This window comes from Diabrotica undecimpunctata, chromosome 8 (genome assembly GCF_040954645.1).
Source record: "Diabrotica undecimpunctata isolate CICGRU chromosome 8, icDiaUnde3, whole genome shotgun sequence".
NCBI classification, from domain to species: Eukaryota; Metazoa; Arthropoda; class Insecta; order Coleoptera; family Chrysomelidae; genus Diabrotica; species Diabrotica undecimpunctata.
In genome coordinates, this window is record NC_092810.1 from 75,783,837 (window position 1) to 75,805,420 (window position 21,584).

At 30.5% G+C, this 21,584-nt stretch overlaps 1 protein-coding gene across 5 annotated transcripts in view; it reads left to right on the top strand.

Moving 5' to 3' along the window:
- DIP2 (disco-interacting protein 2) overlaps positions 1-21,584 on the top strand; it is a 1,036,664-nt gene that overhangs the window by 111,021 nt on the left and 904,059 nt on the right. For all 5 annotated transcript variants that reach the window (XM_072540500.1, XM_072540501.1, XM_072540502.1 and 2 more), the window contains exon 2: positions 7,483-9,350. In XM_072540500.1, coding sequence (XP_072396601.1) covers positions 7,613-9,350 — 1,738 coding nt within the window. In that variant the 5' untranslated portion in view covers positions 7,483-7,612. The remainder of the gene's footprint in view (positions 1-7,482; positions 9,351-21,584) is intronic.

Consider the following 21,584-nt stretch of genomic DNA (forward strand, 5'->3'; position numbering starts at 1 on the left):
CCAAATTTGTAGGACTTTTGGCATTGGATCTTTGAATGTTGGATCTTTTACCATCATTATCAGTTTAACAGAAATTATGAAGTATTGGATTGCTTTATATAACTTGTTTCGTATTACGCTATCATCGCTGCTTTGATATTTATGTGGTGAATTTGAAGATGGAAGGTGTCTATATCAAATTTCCTGCTTTTTTCAAGAATCTGTCTTCATACGAATATCTTCTCTATTGTTTACTGAAGGTCTGAATTCACTTCAGACTAGTTATCCCTCTGTAATTGTCACATTCAAGCTGATCGTCTTTTTGCGTAATGGTACAACCATTGCTCACGCATTTGCTATCATTTTTATGGATTAGGGTGTATTAGGTTAAAAGAAATTTAATTGAATTCGTTTAGTTTTAACCCAGCGAGCTCCGGATTTTTATGTTCTCCCGAATAATTTGCAGCAATTACAGGTTAGATTGCCGTTAAAGGTTAAAGTTGTGCTTTTATTAATAAGTTATGCACAATAACTCTGGAATATTCTTAAACAGCATCATACAACTGACCAAAAATATAATTTTTAAATGAAACTTAATTTGGTAGGTATTTTACAACATTTTTCAACTTTAATCGTCTTTATCTCAGCTCAGGAAATCACTTTTGACGAAAAAAGTAAGAACCACAAAAAATAAACAAAGTTTCACTAGATAAAATTCTTGATGCGCGTGGACAGGTTTGGGAGAGACAAGAAAAGTTGGCAAGTTAACAAATTATAGAATCAACAAACAAATTGACAAATTATACAGTCCCAATCCTAAGTAACAAGTTATAGAATCCTTGTTCCATTAAACAAATCATTAATCGAATTCCTTCGCGGGCCAGAAAAACAAAGCCCAAAAGTTTAAGTAGTAGTATAAAGTCCAGTATGGATCTGCGATTTAAGAATATGCCGCTGGATCGGGTTGATCGATGGATGGGAAGTGTGCTAAGAGGAGGGAACTTACTGCTCGGTTTATTCTGATCTGTTCCCTATTTTCTTTGTTTGTTTGTCTTCTGTAAATCCCATCTCTGTCCATAAATTCTCTTACTCCCATATTTATAGTATACCTATTTCTGGTCTCTTTAAATTTTGTAATACTAAACAATTGCTACCAGGCAGCTGATTTTTACAGAAACCATGATATATATTTTTTAAATAATGTGGTCCGACGCGTCAAAATTTTATTCGAAAAAATTTTTTCCGCCTTGAAATTTTACTCAAATTAAAATTTTCGAATGCACGACGTATTTTATATACACAGTCAATTCCGTCAACTGACATAAACATGTTATGTATTGGTATATTTATATAACATTGAAATGCCAAAAACATTTAAATGCAAAAAAATGTAATTTTAATTACGATTACATGTACTAATATTTATAATTTGCAAAATGGATGATTTACCCAGCATCGTGCATCAGTTGTTAATTTCACCTTTTAGTTTAGTAACGATTTTTACGGATAGCATATTCAATAATGATAAAAAATTTATTAACAACTTCTACATATAAAAATGTTTCTATTTAACTATTAGAAAGACCTAAGCTATTATTTATACATAGTATGCATTTTAGTTTTTATAATTATATAAAAGTTGATTACCTTTTTTGTTCAAGTATTTGTTATGTAATTGGACAATTTTGAGTTGAACTGATTAATACTTCTTGAATAATTTCTATCCTGAGTTGATATAGTTGCGGTCAAATATTCATAAACAATCAGAGTAAGTATCTCGAAGTTTAAATTAATTTGGCCCTTATCCAAAAGGGATCCTCTACTGGGATATAATGTTCTTGAAACTTTCAGAAATAGAAGAATAAAGTTTTTGTTACAAAGCTCTTTAATATTTCCAGATTTTACTTTTAGGAAGTTAGTTGCTGAAATGGATGTTTTGCTAAAAACTTTTATGAAAATAAACATTTGTGCGGTAAACAACTTCAAATGTAGATCGTATTAAATTACTCTAAAATGCATCCAACATCGAATTGTTAAATTTATAACATAGTAAGTAAAAAAAAGAAAGATATTATTAGTAAAATTTTCATATATCTTTATTATTGAATCCTTTTTGAAATACCACTAATTATTTTTTCATGAATTAGTAGAAAAATTGCTATTTATAACTAACTTCCCAGAGAAAATCATCTAAATTTTATTCTGACTCTTATCTTATGAGATTTCCTTTCTTTTTTTTCTTATTTGGACATGCGATTTTATTATAACTGGAGTCCATTATTTTTATCCACTGAATTTTCTAACTTAAATTTAAAAATCTATTAAAATTTTAAGTAATCAATTCAGTTAAATCGAAAGGTTTTTATTGTTTCAATATACACTCGCATCAATAATAATAAAATCACAATACCATGTCATCAATTTGGTTTTCGTAACAAACTTAGAACTACATGGTATCTGCGCTGATTAGTAAAAACATAATGAACTACAGGACAAAGATTCTGTAGCGCAGCTTTCATATAGAAATGTAACATAACAGACATGTAAAATCTCAACAAAAATCTGCCCTATTAGAACTATTTAACTTGCATCTCTTACATATAAAACAAAGGCCGGGGTTTTTCAAGTTAGTGTAATAATTGAAGCTGGACTATGCGTACTGTTTACAATATACTATACTGAGTATTTGCTGTAGAGTAGCTGCTAGATTTGTTAGTGACACAGCTATTGTTGTGCATTGTATTCACTTCTTAAATACACTTTTTTGTTCTTCATTTATCAGTTCATAGTTTTCGTTAGAAATCTTAACAATTGCTATATATCATCAACGTAGCCAACATAGGGTTTCTAGTTTTTCCTTATTGTGCATAGAGAAAAGCTCCTGCTCAAACATAAGTAAAATATAAATATTATACATTACAATATTTATCTAAAACATGCCACAAGAAAACAGTTTAAGAACCTAAGTAAAATATCTATGGGGTTTTGTTCATTAGAAGTATTACAATTTTAGAGATATTTATAAATCATTTTGGAGAAAACTTTATAGGTTGGCAATAGTTTACGTGACACTTCTTGATTTGTATTGCTGACAAAAGTAATACTTTTATTTCCTATAATGAATAATTAACATGTATCTAATATATATCCGCAAGAAGCATTAAGATTGCGGTTACTTGTCTAATTAGTAATGATTCGAGTTATATTAGTGTTTTGTTCTACATCGTCATAGAATTATCTCTTAAATAATTTTTCTTGTGTTTCATTAAAAGTTAAAATAAAAAGAAACTGACTGGTCTGAATTATTTTTTTGAATGATTTTACAAACATTAATAGTATAAATAGGTATCCTACTAAATGTTATCCTTTAATATTTATCAATTTCATCACATTTCTGTATTGTTTGTTATACATTTTTTTAAATTTTCAAAGTTAATAAGTACTCCACACCTCACGTAATATAAGAAATAATAAACATTTTCAAGTTTACGATCAATTATCTACGTTCAGAATTATTAACATGGAAAAATTGGGGTTTAAATATAAAGAGACTCAGAAGGTTTGGGTATAAATATAAAAAAATTGTTGTGCTTCCTTGTATAGATACAGATATCTTACTTTGTAAATTAGCGATTATCCTCCTTATCATCACGACTTCGAAACAGGTGCGGTAGGTGATTTTTTTTGTGAAATGGTAGTTTAGTCTTTTATTTATTTATGTTCTAATTAGATATTATTTTGGTTCTTAGGTCTATTAACTCTATAAATACGAAGCACGTTATACTAACTAAACACAAATTTAAGATATTTTATATTTTACGCATTACCGACATATTGGTTTTAATTTATTTGACTCGAGGGACTGTGGAAAATTTAATTTCGTTCTCACAAGAAATTTCCAGACGTTTGACCTTGCGAGTCGTGGAAAACTCAACACTGTCTCGACCAGCAGACAGAATGAGAATCAGGCCGGTTATGGAATGGGTAGTGAAAATGTTTCTAATCAAAGATTTCTCTTTAATGTTATCAAGTAGATTGATTCAATTATTTTTTTAAATTTTTTTAATTTAATAATTGTTTATTATTCTACTCATTTATAAGATGATATTGGTAAATACGATAAATATTAATACATATATCAATCTTTTACTGCATGTTTCTTTCAGTTTTTAAAATTCCTATATACAAATAGTATTATTTTGATAATATTATATACAACCTTGCTTAGAATTAAAAAAATCAAATTTCATTAAAAAAAAGTCTTCACAAATTATTTTTCGGTTGAAATCACTTCTTCGTGTTTATAACAATTTATAATATCTTAATGTTCTGTACCACTCTCAGTTCCACAGCAAGGTCACAATAATTGAATAGTTTGCTATTTTAGTGAATAGCGAATAATTAGTTCTTCACTTTTACAAATGTTTATCTCATAATTTCAATTCGTATCCTTATTTCTCTACTTTGGTGATTGTTTTCATTTGACCAGGTTCCTAGATATTTGTATAATAATTTCTACTGAGTTTTCTTCTATGGCTAGCCTTTCTAATATATGTCACACTATAATAATCATGAACTTGGTTTTCTTTACGTTAATTTTTAGTCCATGTTGGTTAGATACTGCATTGATATGCTCTAGTACTAAGTTTTGTAGTGATTCTAAATTATTAGCTTAAGTAACGGTATCATTATGCGAATCTCATGTTGTTTAAGATTTTTCGATTTATTGCTATACCGTATTATTCCTCTGAGAATGCTTTTTTTAAAAATGACTTCATTCTAAAGGTTGACTAACAATAGGGACAATACTAATTTCTATCTACCTTCTCTTGTAACATATATATGTTTCGTTTTGACGTTTTCAATCCCAAAAATTTGCTCCCTGATTCCCGTATTATTTATAAATTATAATAAATGTAATTATAATACGTATATCTAGAGATTTTTGTGCGAGCACGTTACAATAAAAAGTGCTGCTCTTGTTCCTAGTCTCTTTCTGATTTCTGAAGTTATCATCTATATCTTCTAGATTTTTTGTAAAGTCTTCCGTGTATTATTCTTAATAATATCTTAATCTCATGTCTTAACAAAAATAGTGTTCTTCACCGGGAGCATTTTGTCGCATGCTAGTGTTACAAATGTTAATAGCAACTATTTTTGGGGATTACTTGTTACTCCTCATTTGGACCTACTGCCTTTCCATTCTTTACATTTGTAGTTGCCTGTTCCAATTTTTGCATTATTATTTTCGGCATTGATTGGTCATTTACTTCTTCTTAAAACTCGGTATCATTATCGAATAGTCTCTTTATGTATAAAGTTTATCCTTAATGTCTGTAATAAGTTTATCGTTATCGTTTTTGACTATTTCACTGTGCCCTCGTTTATTAGTACTTGTTAATTCCTTTATATTTTTTGCATAATAAAATATCATATTTGGTATTGCGATGTGACATTAAAAGAAATGTGAATAATTAAAAATGATAATGTTTAAAATATGTAAATGAATACTTCTTTTGTATATTACAGAAAATAAGTGTATTTATTTGGGCAGTTTTATTTGCTTGGTTAATCATATTACTTAACATGTTATATTACCTATTTTTTAACGGTGACAAATTTTCTATATTAGCCATCACTATATATATATATATATATATATATATATATATATATATATATATATATATATATAAATATATATATATATATATATATATATATATATATATATATATATATATATATTCGGAAAGATTTCCGCGGTTAGTACAATTAAACCTAGAGCTAAGATTAATACTATTATAATAGTATGTATTAATCTTAGCTCTAGGTTTAATCCATATGTATATATATATATATATATATATATATATATATATATATATATATATATATATATATATATATATATATATATAATAAAGGTAAAAGATATCGGCATAGCTCGCAACAAAATAGAAAATATATAATAAAACAATGTGTATAAGATGGAAGGCAACCGTATATACGTATTTCTGACTATTGGTCGTCTTCAGTGTGCAGCCAAGTTAGAAAAGGAGCATATTAACTTGGGAAAGGATCACTACAGGAGCAATGCGACAATTTACGTGATATATATATATATATATATATATATATATATATATATATATATATATATATATATATATATATATATATATATATATATATATATGTATATCACGTAAATTTTATTTTATTTAAATTTAAATATACGAGTAGAAAGCACTTAAAGACTCTATATTCAGAACGTATGATCAAATAAATGTAACAAAAGTTTAGATAGATGAGGTGAAGAATTAATCCATAAATATATTTGAAACTGATCTTTTTGAATAGTAGACCTTTTTCAGTGAAACAATCATGGAATTTCAACACTTTACTTTCGTAGAAATTCCGTAGATTTACTTAAGAGAATTTGTTGTATTTAGTACCAGATTAAAAAATAGAAATAGGAAATTACTTTTATATATTATGCGAAAGAATGAAACGTTCATGTGACAAAACTTGTGATGTATTAACAATCTCCTCATTGAACATAATATAAATCGTACAATAATGAAAACAATAATATAATATAAGCGACGTTCCCTTAATTGACACATGCCTTGGTACAATAAATAAAACATAAACATTATCAATAGCATTTCTAGCATTCTCTAGCTGCATAATAAATAAATTTTGAAATTATATTTTTCTGATCATCGATGCCAAAGTATTTTGCTATTTGAAAACCATTTTATTTATTGGTTTATTCACCGTGCAATTGGATTTTTACTTATAGATATTTTGTGAGGTTAATTTATATTTAAATGGGAATAAGCCACAATTAAAGGTTAAAATACGTTTATTGACGTTTCAATTTCCACTTCGGAAATCGTTCTCAAAATAAAAACATTAGTAAATTAAACAAATTTTGTTTTTTTTTTTAATTTTTTTTTGTTTAATTTACTAATGTTTGTATTTTGAGAACGATTTCCAAAGTGGAAATTGAAACGTCAATAAACGTATTTTAACCTTTAATTGTGGCTTATTCCCATTTAAATATAAATTAATTCTAAATGCCACAAGAAATTAGCTTCAGAACAATATTTTGTGATGTACCTAAAATTTCTATTTCTATATATATTATATACATATCTATACATGTATATATATATATATATATATATATATATATATATATATATATATATATATATATATATATATATATATAATACTCTTATTTATTTAATAAGTACCTACTACAAAACTTGTTTATATTTTTTACTTTCCTATTAAACATTAAATCCACGACGTCTAAATTACTATATGACTATAGAGTAATTTATTCACGAAAATCATATATTATGTACTTATCGTAATAAAATATACAAACAAAAACATTTTCGTTTCAATATTGTTACAACTTGTACAGGAAGCGATCCTCAGGGTTATACATTTTTAATTATAAAACTAATTACAGGTATTTCTTAGGTACCCACTAGATTCAACAGTACCACGACCGTTATGATCAAGCAAAGGATAGAGCTGAAATTGGCAATGGCAGTCTGGAGAAGAGGTGTGAGGCAACAAATGCAACTCGATACCTAGTTCTTAGAGTGTTATGAAGCCGATAACATTCGAAAACCTTCGTCGACTTGTCGGCGGAGGTCGTAAAAAGAAAGAAAAAGAATCATCTTTCAAACGAAGTGAATCTTTTAAAAGAATATCAATTCGTAGAAGTTATTTAGATCGCGGAAAAAAGAAACAAATATCCAAGTTAGAAGTTTCAACGCAAACTGTTACCGAAGAAGAAGACATTTTGGAAACTGCGAAAGAGACTCCAGGTTCTGTGCAAGTTGAAAAAAGAGATGTAGCCGTGGCCACTAGTGATTTAACTATCAAGAACGACATAAAGTGCAATAATAAGTACAAATTAGAACAAAGTAAGAGCGGGCCAGGTCAAAGCGTTATCGCTTATGGACAATGGCTGAGAGGGATCAGAAAAACTGAATCTTCAAATTCTACGGGTATTAAAGGTTCAGAAAGAACCATAATATACGTACCAGCTTCTGATGAAATTCATCCTCCTCCTGTCATACGACAATTATCTTCATCACCTGTTTTGATAAAAAAATCTCCAATCCAAAAAAGGAAATCCAAACAAAGAAGTCCCAGTTTGCAAAGAAAAGAGAGCAATGATTCTGCAGTGGAGATGTTTCCTTGGGGGGATAGTACGGAATTAAAAAAATCGCCTTTGGTTAGGAAAAGATCCAGGCAATCCCCTTTACCTCTTTTGCCTGATTCTGGTGCTGAAGAAATGTGTTCCTTATCAATAAGTTTAGGTCGAATTTGGATAGATGCTCCCACTGGCATGGCTCCAAGAAGTTTAGAATTACCAAAGTCTACAGTCCCTCCTCCTCCAGCTCATCATTCGCTAGATAGTGCTCTTAAGGACTTAAGAGATGATCCCATTGTGATTAATAGATTACAGAAAAAACCTACCCCGCCAGTGGGAAGAACATTATCGTCAACGAGTAATACAACTGCTTCAACAGGCTTATTTTCTAGTAAGGACTCTGGGTTTTCATTCTCGATATCGGCTCCGAAATTAAACGATTTCCACTCAAACTTTGCTTCGCCGCCATCACGGGGACTTTTTAGAAAAAAGAGGCCGAAGCCAAAATTATCTGTCAGTAGGGATGGCTACTTTAAACGAACAAGTGGTGCTTTAGTAGTAGATACAAAACGAAATTCAGTGTCAAGAAAACATAGTGGTAAAAAGAAAAACAAAAAGAAAAAAAGTGTTAAAGAGGGTGGATCGGTAAGAAGTGATTTATACCAAGTAATGGTTAGTAGACCTTCCAAATCTTTACGTTCTTTAAAATTGGACCCGATGATTTTCGTTCCTCCGGAAAAAAGAAAAAGTTGCATATCTAGGAAGTCATCATTTAAATACGGTATCAGTGAAATACGTAACTGGACACCTTTAGATAATTCCATTTACGTCAGTCGAAGTACTTATAGTACTGATGAGGGGTTATACGAAAGCCTTACGGGTGACTATGAATATTTATCAGACGAATTAAGCTGCAGTATATCCCGTTTAACTTTGACTAACGATGAATACGAAAATTTTGCTTGTGAATCTCCAGTATCTGATAAATCGACAATTAGTCTTTTGGTCAGTGATAGCTCTAAAAGTGACAATCCCTATGTACCTCTAGGAGTTTCACCAGTACCAAAAAGAAAACCAGTTAGACAGAAAAAAACGGGATTAAGTCACAAACGGAGTATTACTTACGTAGTGAAGCCAACGATTATCAGGGCTCCTTCAACTTTAAGACGACAAAACAAAAAAGGTGAGATTAAAGATTATTAATTAAACGTATTTAATAAATATCATGAAAGTGTTTTCTACATAATATAATAATTCACTTTAATTAAGTTTAAGCAATAGATAAGATGATTTTTGCGGAAAATGATAGTTTCTAAAAATAATCCGAGTAACTCATATTCATTTAAAATGTCATTCAGAATTTTACAAAAAATGATATCGTAATATCTGGTTTCATCATTTAACTTAATTTTTGATTTTACGAAAATCGTGCTGACGGGACGCAAGAAAACCATTTCTTATTATGCCAGGTAACTAATCTTAAAATATTCCAGAAATCTAAATGTTGTTAAAGCCTCTCCATTTACAAAATGTTTTATGGAAAAATTCACCTTGTGATGAACTAAAAAATGTACTGAATTCTTACGTGTTCATCATTATTAGCTGTTTTATCTCCACTGCTGAACATAGGGATCCCGTTAATAATTCCATTGCATTCTAAAATTTTCTTGGTCCATCTTCTATCTCTGACTCTGGTAACATGGTTTACCCAGTTCTATTTGAGCGTTGTAATTATTTTAACTGCGTTCGTAACACCTCCTAACTATTTAATTTGAAACTCTGCCTCTGAGGAATATATTCAACATCGACCTCTTAATTGCTCTCTGTGCCACTTGTCTTTTATTCATTACTTTTCTGGTAAGAATCAATGTTTCTGCTCCATATATTAAAACTGAGAGTGCACACTGATCCTACCTTCCTTTTGAAGCACATGGGAATATCCGATCTAAAGACTTCCCTAAATTTTCCGTAAGCTCCCCATGTTAGTCACATTCTTCTATTTACCTCTATTCGATTGTCTCTTCCTAATTTAATCTCGTGGCCCAGATACTTATAGATATACACTTGTTAGTAAGTTAGTTTTTAGCTATCCGCCTAATTAAAGAAATATCACAAAACACTACTGAATTGAACCTAGCCGCAAACGCTTCAGTGTTCCAAATTAATATGTCTCCCATTCTGGATGGAACGTATAATTTTTCTGATATTAAAACACTTTATATTGAATTAAACTATATATTAAATCAACAACATTTCCACAATGATGTCCCAATTCGTCCCTAGACGATGTTTCTGAGAAAGACACTTTAAAAGTTTATTTATATATTGATAACACGCAATTTAAAGTTATAAATGGGACTCCCAAACGGACTATTTAAAAATATTTTCGAATACGTATATCAAACCAAAATAACAATTTCTTTCATATAATAGTTATTGTTTTGTCCCGCTCGGTATAATTCTTTGACTGTAAATCGAAAAATGCAAGAGTTGTACCAAAGGAGGGTCACTTACGATGAACCTACTAGGTGGTCTGATAATTAACCTCCTTTGAAATAAAAAAATGTTTTTCCAGAACTTTTTTTTATTTTATTTGATATAGTCTCGTTTTAGCTTAATAAAACGATTCCAGTGATTTTCCAACTTCTTTGTGCCGTCAAAATAATACGGCTCTGCAAAATAAATTTTTGTTTCGTCAATAATCTGTTCGTTGAATACGGGCTAAATTTTTTATTTGCGAACTTTCTCTTCAAGATAAATAATTTTATTTATTTTTATTTTATTTAAGTTTTGTTAAATATAATAATTGGAAGTTGCTAAATCAAAATAATAAGCCAGATGAAAAAGCAATTTAAAGCTCAGCTCATAAATTTTTGCCACTGTAATAATGTTCTTGTGAGACGGTGCATTGTCTTGGAGAAACAACACTTTTTTCTTCTGGAAATGTGACCATTTCTCACTGAGTTCCAGCTTTAATTTGTCTAATAATGCACAATAATATTGGCTATTGAAATTTTTTCCTTGTCCAAGATAGTACATGAAAATTATACCTTTACAATTCCAAAATACACTGGTCATAACCTTTTCGACCCATTGAGCACTCTTCGCCGCTTCGGAGTAATTTTACCGGTTTCAGTCCACTGCCGTGCATTCATTCTGTTTTCTGATTTGTAGTAGTTTGTCCAATTTTTATCACCGGCTACCAATCGACGACAAAAGTCCGCCTTGATTCACACGATCATGTTTTTTCATATTCTAAACTTGGTTCAAAATATGACTGGTGCACTCTTTACTAAGTCTTCTGGCCTTTGTCAATTCACATAGTCATGAACTTTCTTAACATTTTCTGATGTAACTGCATCGGAGAACCGTCCAGTACATGGCTTGTCCAATGTACATATTCGGCGACTATAAAATTCACGGAACTAAAATTTGATAATGTGGTCTAAAGGAGAATTAGTCCCATAATAATTATCCAGCTTTTGTTTTCTCCACCGTTTTATTTCACAAATAAATTTTTTTTAGGGAAATCGAAAATCGTTTTTCTCTAGAAGTCTAGAATATATAATATTATTTATCTAAACACGTCAACTTTATGCAACTTTCAAAAGTATACCAATGGCTGCAACGATCTAAAATTCGACAGGAAAGCCTAAAAAGATTAAACTTAGAACATATGTTTTTTTTTGAGATTGCAGCTCAGTAATTGGCGAAGAAGATTACTTATCAGATCACTAGATATAACAAGTTCACATATACCCAGTAAGTGGGAAACATTTATCGAAAATTTATTACAAATAAATAATCTTAAAATTCTTTTTGCTTTCTGTTACTTCACTATTTGCAGTATAGATTTAAGTAGATTTTGTGATTCTTGAAGTTAAGTAGTCTACTGTATTTGCATTAACATTTAGTGTCTAAATACTCAAATACTTCATTAGCCTTAAATCTTGCTGCTGCTAAATACAAAGCCTCACGTTTAAAAAACTTACCTAAATACCTAAATTCGAATTAGTCACTATGGAACTTCTAGTTAAATTCTGTGAGATAATTATAAACATATTTTAAAATCGTATAACAATTCGTTCTCTGAACGCATGGTTCGATTCACAAATCGATCTTAGAAAAAACATCCCGCAAATTATAGACTGTCAGATTTCCGACGAAGTTCGTCGACGATTTTATCTCCTGTACCTTTGAGAGTACTGAAAGATGAAATCAAGAAGAGTAAAATATGTGAAAATTGCGTTTTCACATATTTTACTATTCCTAAGGAACTGTTCGTGAAAACTGAGTTTTATTTTGGAAAAAAAATTTTCTTTTGTAAAAATTTTTCTCCCTTTTGCCATTTTACGAATCGATAATTCATAATACGAATTAAAGTATTGATTTTATTTTTAAAAATTTTGGCATAAGGGCTACAGTTGCCGTAAAGAGGTTAATTTTGACCTACACATGTAATGTTTTTCAGTCAAAGTCCGTGATTTTTTCTCCTTCATAAGTCTTAAGCGTCCTGCAGCCAATGTGTATTCCATCCTTTTGAGAAATATTATCGATTTACACTAATTCAGAATTTACCTATAATAATCTCAGCCATTGGATAACTATTTTTTCAAGATTTTCTAAATTTTTAAAAATTACTGAATTAGTAGCCATCGTATTAAGGATACAATATAAAACAATATATATATATATATATATATATATATATATATATATATATATATAATAAAGATAGAATGTATCGGCATAGCTCGCAACAAAAGAAAAAAAAATATATTAAAATATGTATATAAAATAGAAGGCAACCGTATATACGTATTTCTGACTATTGGTCGTCTTCAGTACGGTGCAGCAAAGTTAGAAAAGGAGCATATTAACTTGGGAAAGGATCACTGCAGGAGGAATGCGACCAAGTTTTAACAATAATGTTAGAAAACTCTGAGGTTTCCAGAGTAACAACTAACACATCCACGGAGGATGCCTAAGCTACCTGAGGAAAGGAAAGCCAAACGTTGAGAACGTTTTAAACAACAAGAAAAAGGTTCATCATAAATCAGCCAATCCCGTCCACTGCTGGACATAGGCCTCCCTCAGTTCTTTCCAGTGTTCTCTACACTGGGCCGCTTGTAGCCAGTTTCCCGCTACTCTTTTTATGTCGTCGGTCCATCTAGTCGGTGGTCATCCTCGGCTTCTTTTATAATTTCTGGGCCTCCATTCCATAATTCGTCTTGTCCATCGTCCATCGTCCATCTTGTGTTCTGGCTAAGTGTCCTGCCCAGTTCCACTTAAGTCTCGTGGTTCTTTCGATGACGTCTTGAACTCCTGATCTTTGCCTGATTTGTCGGTTTGTTATGTGGTCTCGGAGGCTCACATTCAGCATTGCACGTTCCATGTCTCGTTGTGTAACTCTTAGTTTATTCGCAGATTTCTGCGTGAGTGTTAAAGTCTCTGCTCCATAAGTTTGTACAGGCAAAACACATTGGTTATAAACTTTTCGCTTGAGACACATGGGAATTGAACTTTTTAGAATATGGCTTAGTTTGCCAAATGCTGCCCATGTCAGGCCTATTCGCCTCTGTATTTCATTTGTTTGATTGTCTCTGTTTATTTTGATCTCGTGTCCCAGATATTTGTAAGTGTCTGTTTGTTGTATGGTATTATTGTCGATAGTTATATTTCCACTCATTACGAGATTTGTCATAAGTTTAGTTTTCTCAAAGTTTATCTTTAATCCTGCTCTTTCAGACAGACTTTTAAGCGAATGTAGCATAGAAACCGTATCCTGTAAGTTATCTGCGATTAATACGACATCATCTGCAAACCTCAGATGATTTAATCTTTCTCCATCTATATTGATGCCCATATCTTGCCATTGGGTGTTCTTAAATATTGACTCTAGAGCTGCCGTGAACAATTTTGGTGAAATATTGTCTCCTTGTCTTACTCCTCGACCTAAGTTGAATTTTTCTGTGTCTTCGTGTAGTCGTATACTTGATGTAGCTCTGATGTACTCTTCTTCTCTCTCTCTCTACATCAAGAAAAAGGTTAATGCGTGTTAATAGTAAAATGTATCGGCATAGCTTGCAACAAAGGAATAAAATATATTAAAAAGATGGAAGGCAACCGTATATACGTATTTCTGACTATTGGTCGTCTTCAGTACAGTGCAGCTAAGTTAGAAAAGTAGCATACTAACTTGGGAAAGGATCACTACAGGAGCAATGCGACCAATTTGTAGGAATAATTTAAGAAGACTCTGAGGGTTTCCAGAGCAACAACTAACAAATCCGCATATACAGAACACGACATTGTTTTATTGACCATACAACACAATGGCAATCGCTGTGACATGTTACACGTGTCCACCTCTATATTCATTTTACAGTAGGTACGAATTGTCGTAATTGTCACATTGACATTAAAAATTCTTCATTTCTCTGCAAGCATTACACCAGCCCTACTCCAAAATATGAGGAGAAATCTGTATGACAGATTTGGTTACTGTTTAGCACAAGGAGGTGGAATATTTGAGCCCGTAATTCATTAATCTGCTTTCCTAATCTTTATTTTTTGTTAGGTACATTTTAGGAAGTTTGTAGGTTCTTAATGAGGTAGTATTTTTTATGTTTAAGTTTGGAAGAATTTTGTTGTTTTTTTTTATTTAAAAGTACAAACGATTGTTATTCTGATTTTTTCTTCTTTCTTGTCTTATTGTTATAAGCTTTGTCCATAAAATTTGTACAATTTTCAGTGACAATAAAGCATATTACTTATTTATTTGTATTGCTATTAAGGCTAAAAAATAACCAAAAAATTAGTTTTAGAGCATTACAATAAATATACTCTAGAGATGGGATTGCAATAAATCTTAATTCCTATGGTCAACAAAACAATGTCGTTATCTGTATACGGCTGCCTTCCATCTTATACACATCTTTTAATATATTTTTTTCCTTTGTTGCGAGCTATGCTGTTACCTTCTACCTTTATTTTACTATCAACTCGCAACTTTTTTCTTACTTATATATATATATATATATATAGATATATATATATATATATATATATATAGATATATATATATATATAGATATATATATATATATATATATATATATATATATATATAGATATATAAATATATATATATAGATATATATATATATATATATATATATATATATCTATATATATATATATATATATATATATATATATATATATATATATATATATATATATATATATATATATATATATGAAAATTACTTAGTTCTCGGGAAGATCCGCGTTGAGAATTTATTACTCTTTTTTTATTTAGTAATAAATTCTCAACGCGGTTCTTCCGGAGAACTAAGTAATTTTCATTCATCTGACCGCGGAAATTTATCCGAACATATATATATACATATATATATACAGTAGACTCCCTCTATAACGAGAACTGAAATGACAGACTAATTACCTCGTTATAAGCCGATCTCGTTATATCAGACAATAATAATACTGTGCATACATATGAATCTGTAGTTTTCTAAACTATAACTTCCTATAGTGAATCCATTCGAAGCAATATAAGATGCTAATAAATATTGTTTGAATGGCGTTTTTGAAAAAAAGGTATTTACTTTTATTGTCAATGAAATGTATTAAAACATAAAAGAGTTGTTTACTTTTATTATCAATGATAAACGTTAAAACAAAAAATCTGTACTTATATTTTTTTCCAACTATGGTATAATTTCACTATTTAAGAGAGTGAGTCATCGTTTAAAGGCCCAGAAATGCGGAAAGCTGTTTGGAAATCCAGTGACGTACACTTACTTTTATTTTAACGTTAATTATATTTTATTTTTCAAATATTAATGTTCGAAATAGGCCACAATATATTTATTTACAAGTTTTTACTGACGTTTCGATCTCTATATCCAAAGACCGCTTTCAAAGATATTAATGGTAGTTATATTTATTTTATTTGTTTATTATTATATATTTTTATAATCTTATATTGTTTATTTTCTTTTTTTTTTTTTCTATCTTTAAAAACGGAATAGAGATCGAAACGCAATGTATTAAACATGTAAATAGATATATTGTGGCTTATGTCCAACCTTCTCCCTAACAATACAGAATGCCACAAACAAGCAGCTATAGAAAAATAAATATATCTGTCATTTGTATGTTTGAAAACGGTCTCTTTATAGAGATCGAAACGTCCGTAAATTAAACATTTGAATAAATATATTGTGGCTTATTCCCAACATCATTTCTAAAAATACAGAACGACAAGCGAAAAGCCATAGAAAATAAATAGTACTATCATTTGTATAATTGAAAACGGTCTCTGGATATAGAGATCGAAACGTCAATAAATAAACACATGAATAAATATTTTGTGGCTCATTCCCTACATTCCCCTAAAAATACAGAATGCCACAAACAAAAAGCTATAAAAAAGAACTAATTTTGCAGAAAGTTTACTGATGCCAACCGGCTGTCGCGGAAGTTACGCTAAAACGTCTTTTGACGTGACCCGTCCTTAAACAGTTACACAATGAAATTTTTTTAAAACAAATTTTAAGACAGTTTCCACACCACCCCAGAGGTATGTCTTGTGGCGCGATACTTTTTTTAAATGGGTGTTCGCCAAGAGCCATATTGTCTTATTAAATAAAATGAACAAAACACTTAAACAGTATAAAACAAAACAAAATAAAATCCTATAAAACAAAATAAAATTCTATAAAAACAAAATAAAAATAATGTTTGATGTGTTTAAACACAAACACTATACACACTTACTATGTTCTTCTCGTTTTTTTTTTTGGTTTTTTTTATGCTGATGTTCTTATTAAACTATTAGAAAATATTATTCGCTGTCTAAACCTGAAGATGCAGTGCTGCTATCGCTGTTATTATCTTCACCACCTGGTGTAATTATAATTGGCTCTAGTAAAACTTTGATATGAGTGTCAAGTTCCCACATACGATGTTCTTCTTTAATTATGTGGCCTATACATTTAGCCCATTTCGCTGGAGTTACATGGAGGATTGCTTGAATCAAAAGTTTCTTAATTTCGTTTAATTTGAACGTTTTGTTATTACGTGCTACATCTCCTTTCACTTGCTCCCAGATAAGTTCAATGGGATTAAGTTCGCAATGATAAGGTGGTAGACGCAGAACTTTGACACCATAATCTTTTGCAGTTTCATCTACAGCATATTTAAGATATTCAATTTTCCTTAACCGTGCAATGTCAAGGAGCTAAATTTTGAGCATTGATTCTTCGTATGCAATCCCCTTTTCTATAAGCCATTCTTGAATCCTCCCTTTCAATTTCTTTAATAATCACCTGTTTTTTTTCAACTCAAATTGAAGAAAACCATCATCAAGAAACCCTGTATCACTTCCGATATGGGTGACGATTAAACGCCGTCCATTTCCTGATGGAGCTTTTAATCCTGTATATCAGCCTTCTATAAATACTTCGCGTTTACTTTTGACATTTAAATCTTGCCAAACCTTTCCAACTGTATGACCTTTTCGAACCTTGGTTAATCCAGGTTTCATCCAAATAACATATTTTGCGTCCAGTGCTGCGAATTTTGCGTATTTCTTCTAAATATTTTCTTCTTTGCACAATAATTTTATTTTTTTCTAATAGCATACTTTTTCTGTTGAGATTTACATATCGAAAGTTCATTTCACGCATGGTCCTGGTTAAGACTCTACGAGATATCTTGGGTAAGGAGTCATCGTTTTCGAGCTCTTGAGAAATATTTTTCAGTGTTGGAATTTCATTACGAAAATAAAATGAATGAATTTTTCGACGTATAATATTCCTTGTCTCGTCATCCAAAACAATGCTTTTCCTACCTCTAGTTTTACCTTTTTCTTGCTTTTTATTTTCCGATATATTTTTAAGTACACGATAAATACAGCTAACGGATACTTTTGTTAAACTGCTACAAATGTCGACCGCTTGGCTAACATTTAATTCCATTTTTCTGCCGACAATTGCTTCATAAACGTTTCGTATTATTACCTTCTCTTCGGACGTTAACATTTTCCGTCTCTTTTGCGGCATTTCATTTTTGGAATCAACATCAGAATTTTGCAGTCTTCTCTTGGAACAACTCGGTTTTTCGTCCAACTCCAATAAAACTCAAACCAAATAATCACAGAATATAACTAAACATTTACTATAAAACGACAAACTATAACACTCGTATTATCAATAACACGTTTTATCAATAACACAAACTTATCCCATAAAATACCCTACTCTCAGATACGCCAATGTAAATAACCTATTGTTGATGGACACTCGCTCGACAAAAACTAGTTTGACGGCTTTCTGTGGATCTGAATTGAAACGGGGTTCCCTCGCTAATTCCAAAGTTGCCAAACGATTGAAAAATATTGTTTTAAAATATCGATTTTTATTTTATAAATTTAAATATGTAACGAAACGGAACATATAAATAAAATTTATTTCATTACAATTTTGTGCTTAATTTTTACTATTGAAAAGATCAGGTTTTTTTGTATTTTTATGACGGTAATAATCGCTGCATGGAAGAATACAGGTTTTGTATGACCATAATTACTACTTGTGAACAAGAATTGGCTACACTGTTCGACAACTTCTGGCCAAGTCTACTATAGAGAAGCACAAATAAATATACTACTTTATATATTCTGTAATTTCTTATGAGGAAACGCAAATTGCAATCGAGAAAACAGGCAGTTTTCGAGGGCCGCTGTGTACATTTAAATTTGAGGATATTCCGCGTTTAAACTATGATATCACTCTTCTAAATTGAGGGTTTCTACTTTACATAATGTATAAAGCGTATTTTCAAAGCTAATATAAACTATTGCTTCTGCAATTTTAAGAACTCTGTCATTTTTAACTGCTTTAAATCGTCCAGTATCATTCTATCATATTTTCTAAAGATGTGAAACAGTTGTATTTATTCATTGTAAAGAAGTTTATTGCGGGCTGCAGTTAAGTTTATTGAGGGGCTGTATGAAAAGGTATTTATTTATAGCCACGACCGGACCAAAAACGTAAAAAACACGTTTTTTGATCTTATTTTCTCTCGTTATAACCAAATTTGCCTCGCTATAGACGGTTATAGTTCAATAGAAATTTCACGGGACATCTAAAGTATCTCGTTATAAGCGAAACCTCGTAATAACCGTGTTCGTTATAGAGGGAGTATACTATATATATATATATATATATATATATATATATATATATATATATATATATTTAAATTATATTCAATAATTGAATAGCAGAGGTTTGATCGGTCAATAATTGCAAATGGAAGTCAAAGGTTCATAATACAAAAACAATTGTAGGTTTTTTCTAGATGTTATAAAAACTCTACGATAACTTAACATGAAAACTTACTAACTAAACGAGAAAAAAGAAACAAAAAACACAAGAAAAAATGTAAAAGAGCACTATTGTTCATTTAATTTTGACCGATGGCTTCATTTGAATGTTGGTTTAAGCTCTTTCAGGTTTCAAGGGCCAAACCACACTAATCTTTTTGATTGCTTTCTATCCGTTGTAGGATGTCATAATTTCACATGTGGCTTGTTTTAGTACATGTGTTTATTTGGAATTCAGGGAGGTACGATTATCGAGGGAATTGGTAAACGACAAGGGACCGACCTTTTTTAAAAAAGAATTCATTTTTTCTTAAAAAAAAAAGAAAGAAGAATAGGAATGAAGCTAATGTCTTGTAAGGTTTTTTTTATTTGTTTTGTATGATGATAGAGTGATATATCTGGCTCAAGTTGTCGATCTCTGTTCTTTTATTTAGAAACGCTGGATGTTTTAGAAATTGGCACATTTCAAGGATGGATCGCTTGTGATAATTTTTTTGTTTGCACAGTATTTTGGTATTCGTGAAATCGATACTGTGTTTAGTTGAAATGGCATGTTGTGCAAGGGCACAAGATGGTTTAGAAATCCTAATGTTGCTTTTGTGGGACGTTAGTCGACCTTAAAGAGAGCGGCTGGTCTGGCCAATGTAGCCAGACACGATTATTGGATTATTTAATCCAATAATATGAATATAATATTAGGTGTATCTGTTGTATTTTATATGTTACCCCTTTACTGATACATTTCAAACATCCAATCTGTATAGATATTTTTGTTTAGTGTTTGAATAGAGTATCGACGATTATAAATATACCGTACTATGTTACTAGTTTCCTTTAATTTAAGTATCCCCATGTTATATAATACTAGTTTCACTTGTGTAAAAATGCAAACCATACAATGACTTCCTAGTGCAGACACGGGACATGAAGGAATACTAAGGGCAACGATCTCAAAACCCCGTCAGTTAACTTGACGAAATGATAGGTATCTTTAGGTCCAGTGTATACAGTGTATAGTCTTGGTGTATCTTTGAAAATGGTCCTGTCGATCACAAGAGGCCCTTTTTATTTTATATATGTACCTTAGTACCCCATGCTCTGAGTTTTCATTTCAGTTATAATGTATTTGAAGTAGTACACTCTTAGTGAAGACCCTTCCAACGTTAATATTCTTCGAAGTTACGATATTTGACCTTAACCCAATGTGATTTTAACCGAATGTGACTTTTTCGTATTTTGACCCTACCAAATGAGTACCTGGCTAACATGCGTGTGATACGCGTAGCTATCTACCCATCCTAACGATTCAAATATTCAAACACTAGATAGTATTCAACTTTCAATATATATTACCCATAATACGCTTTATTGTGCTAGATGGTACAATTTTTTTTTTTTTTTAGAAAGGTATTTCGTTTTTCACTTTTCCTTTATAGAGTTTTGTATCTAGTTTGATAGTGAAAAAAAAATTGATTCATATCAAACTATAATTCGATAAAACGAAAATTCTTTTCATTTTATCGAACTTCTTAAACCATACCCTATCCAACCGTCATGATACTATCAAGTTTCGATATTAGAGAACTCTTTAAAAAAATTACAATAGATGAAACTCTAAACATTCTGAAAACTAAATATAGCGTCCAGAAAAACCACTTATCTCTCATTAAACATTGTATGTCCAACATTTATTTCAGCTTCCAAAATCAATTCTACAAACAAACAAATGTTGCCCCAATTACTACAGTAAATGAACGTAAAATACGGCGAAACTGTATAATTTTTAGTGTCACCACCGAATTTCATGAAAATTTGAATTTAGGTTCTACTTACCCTCCAGTTTACTTTTGGACTTGTGCCGTTCGTTGCTTGTTATTTTTTAAGGGTGAAAACTATACCTATTAGAAAAAAATCATCGTATAATTGTAAATTAATGGGGGTAATTGATTCAAATCATCTTTTAATGAAGTGAATAAATGTCAATTAACATTAAAAAACAGTAGA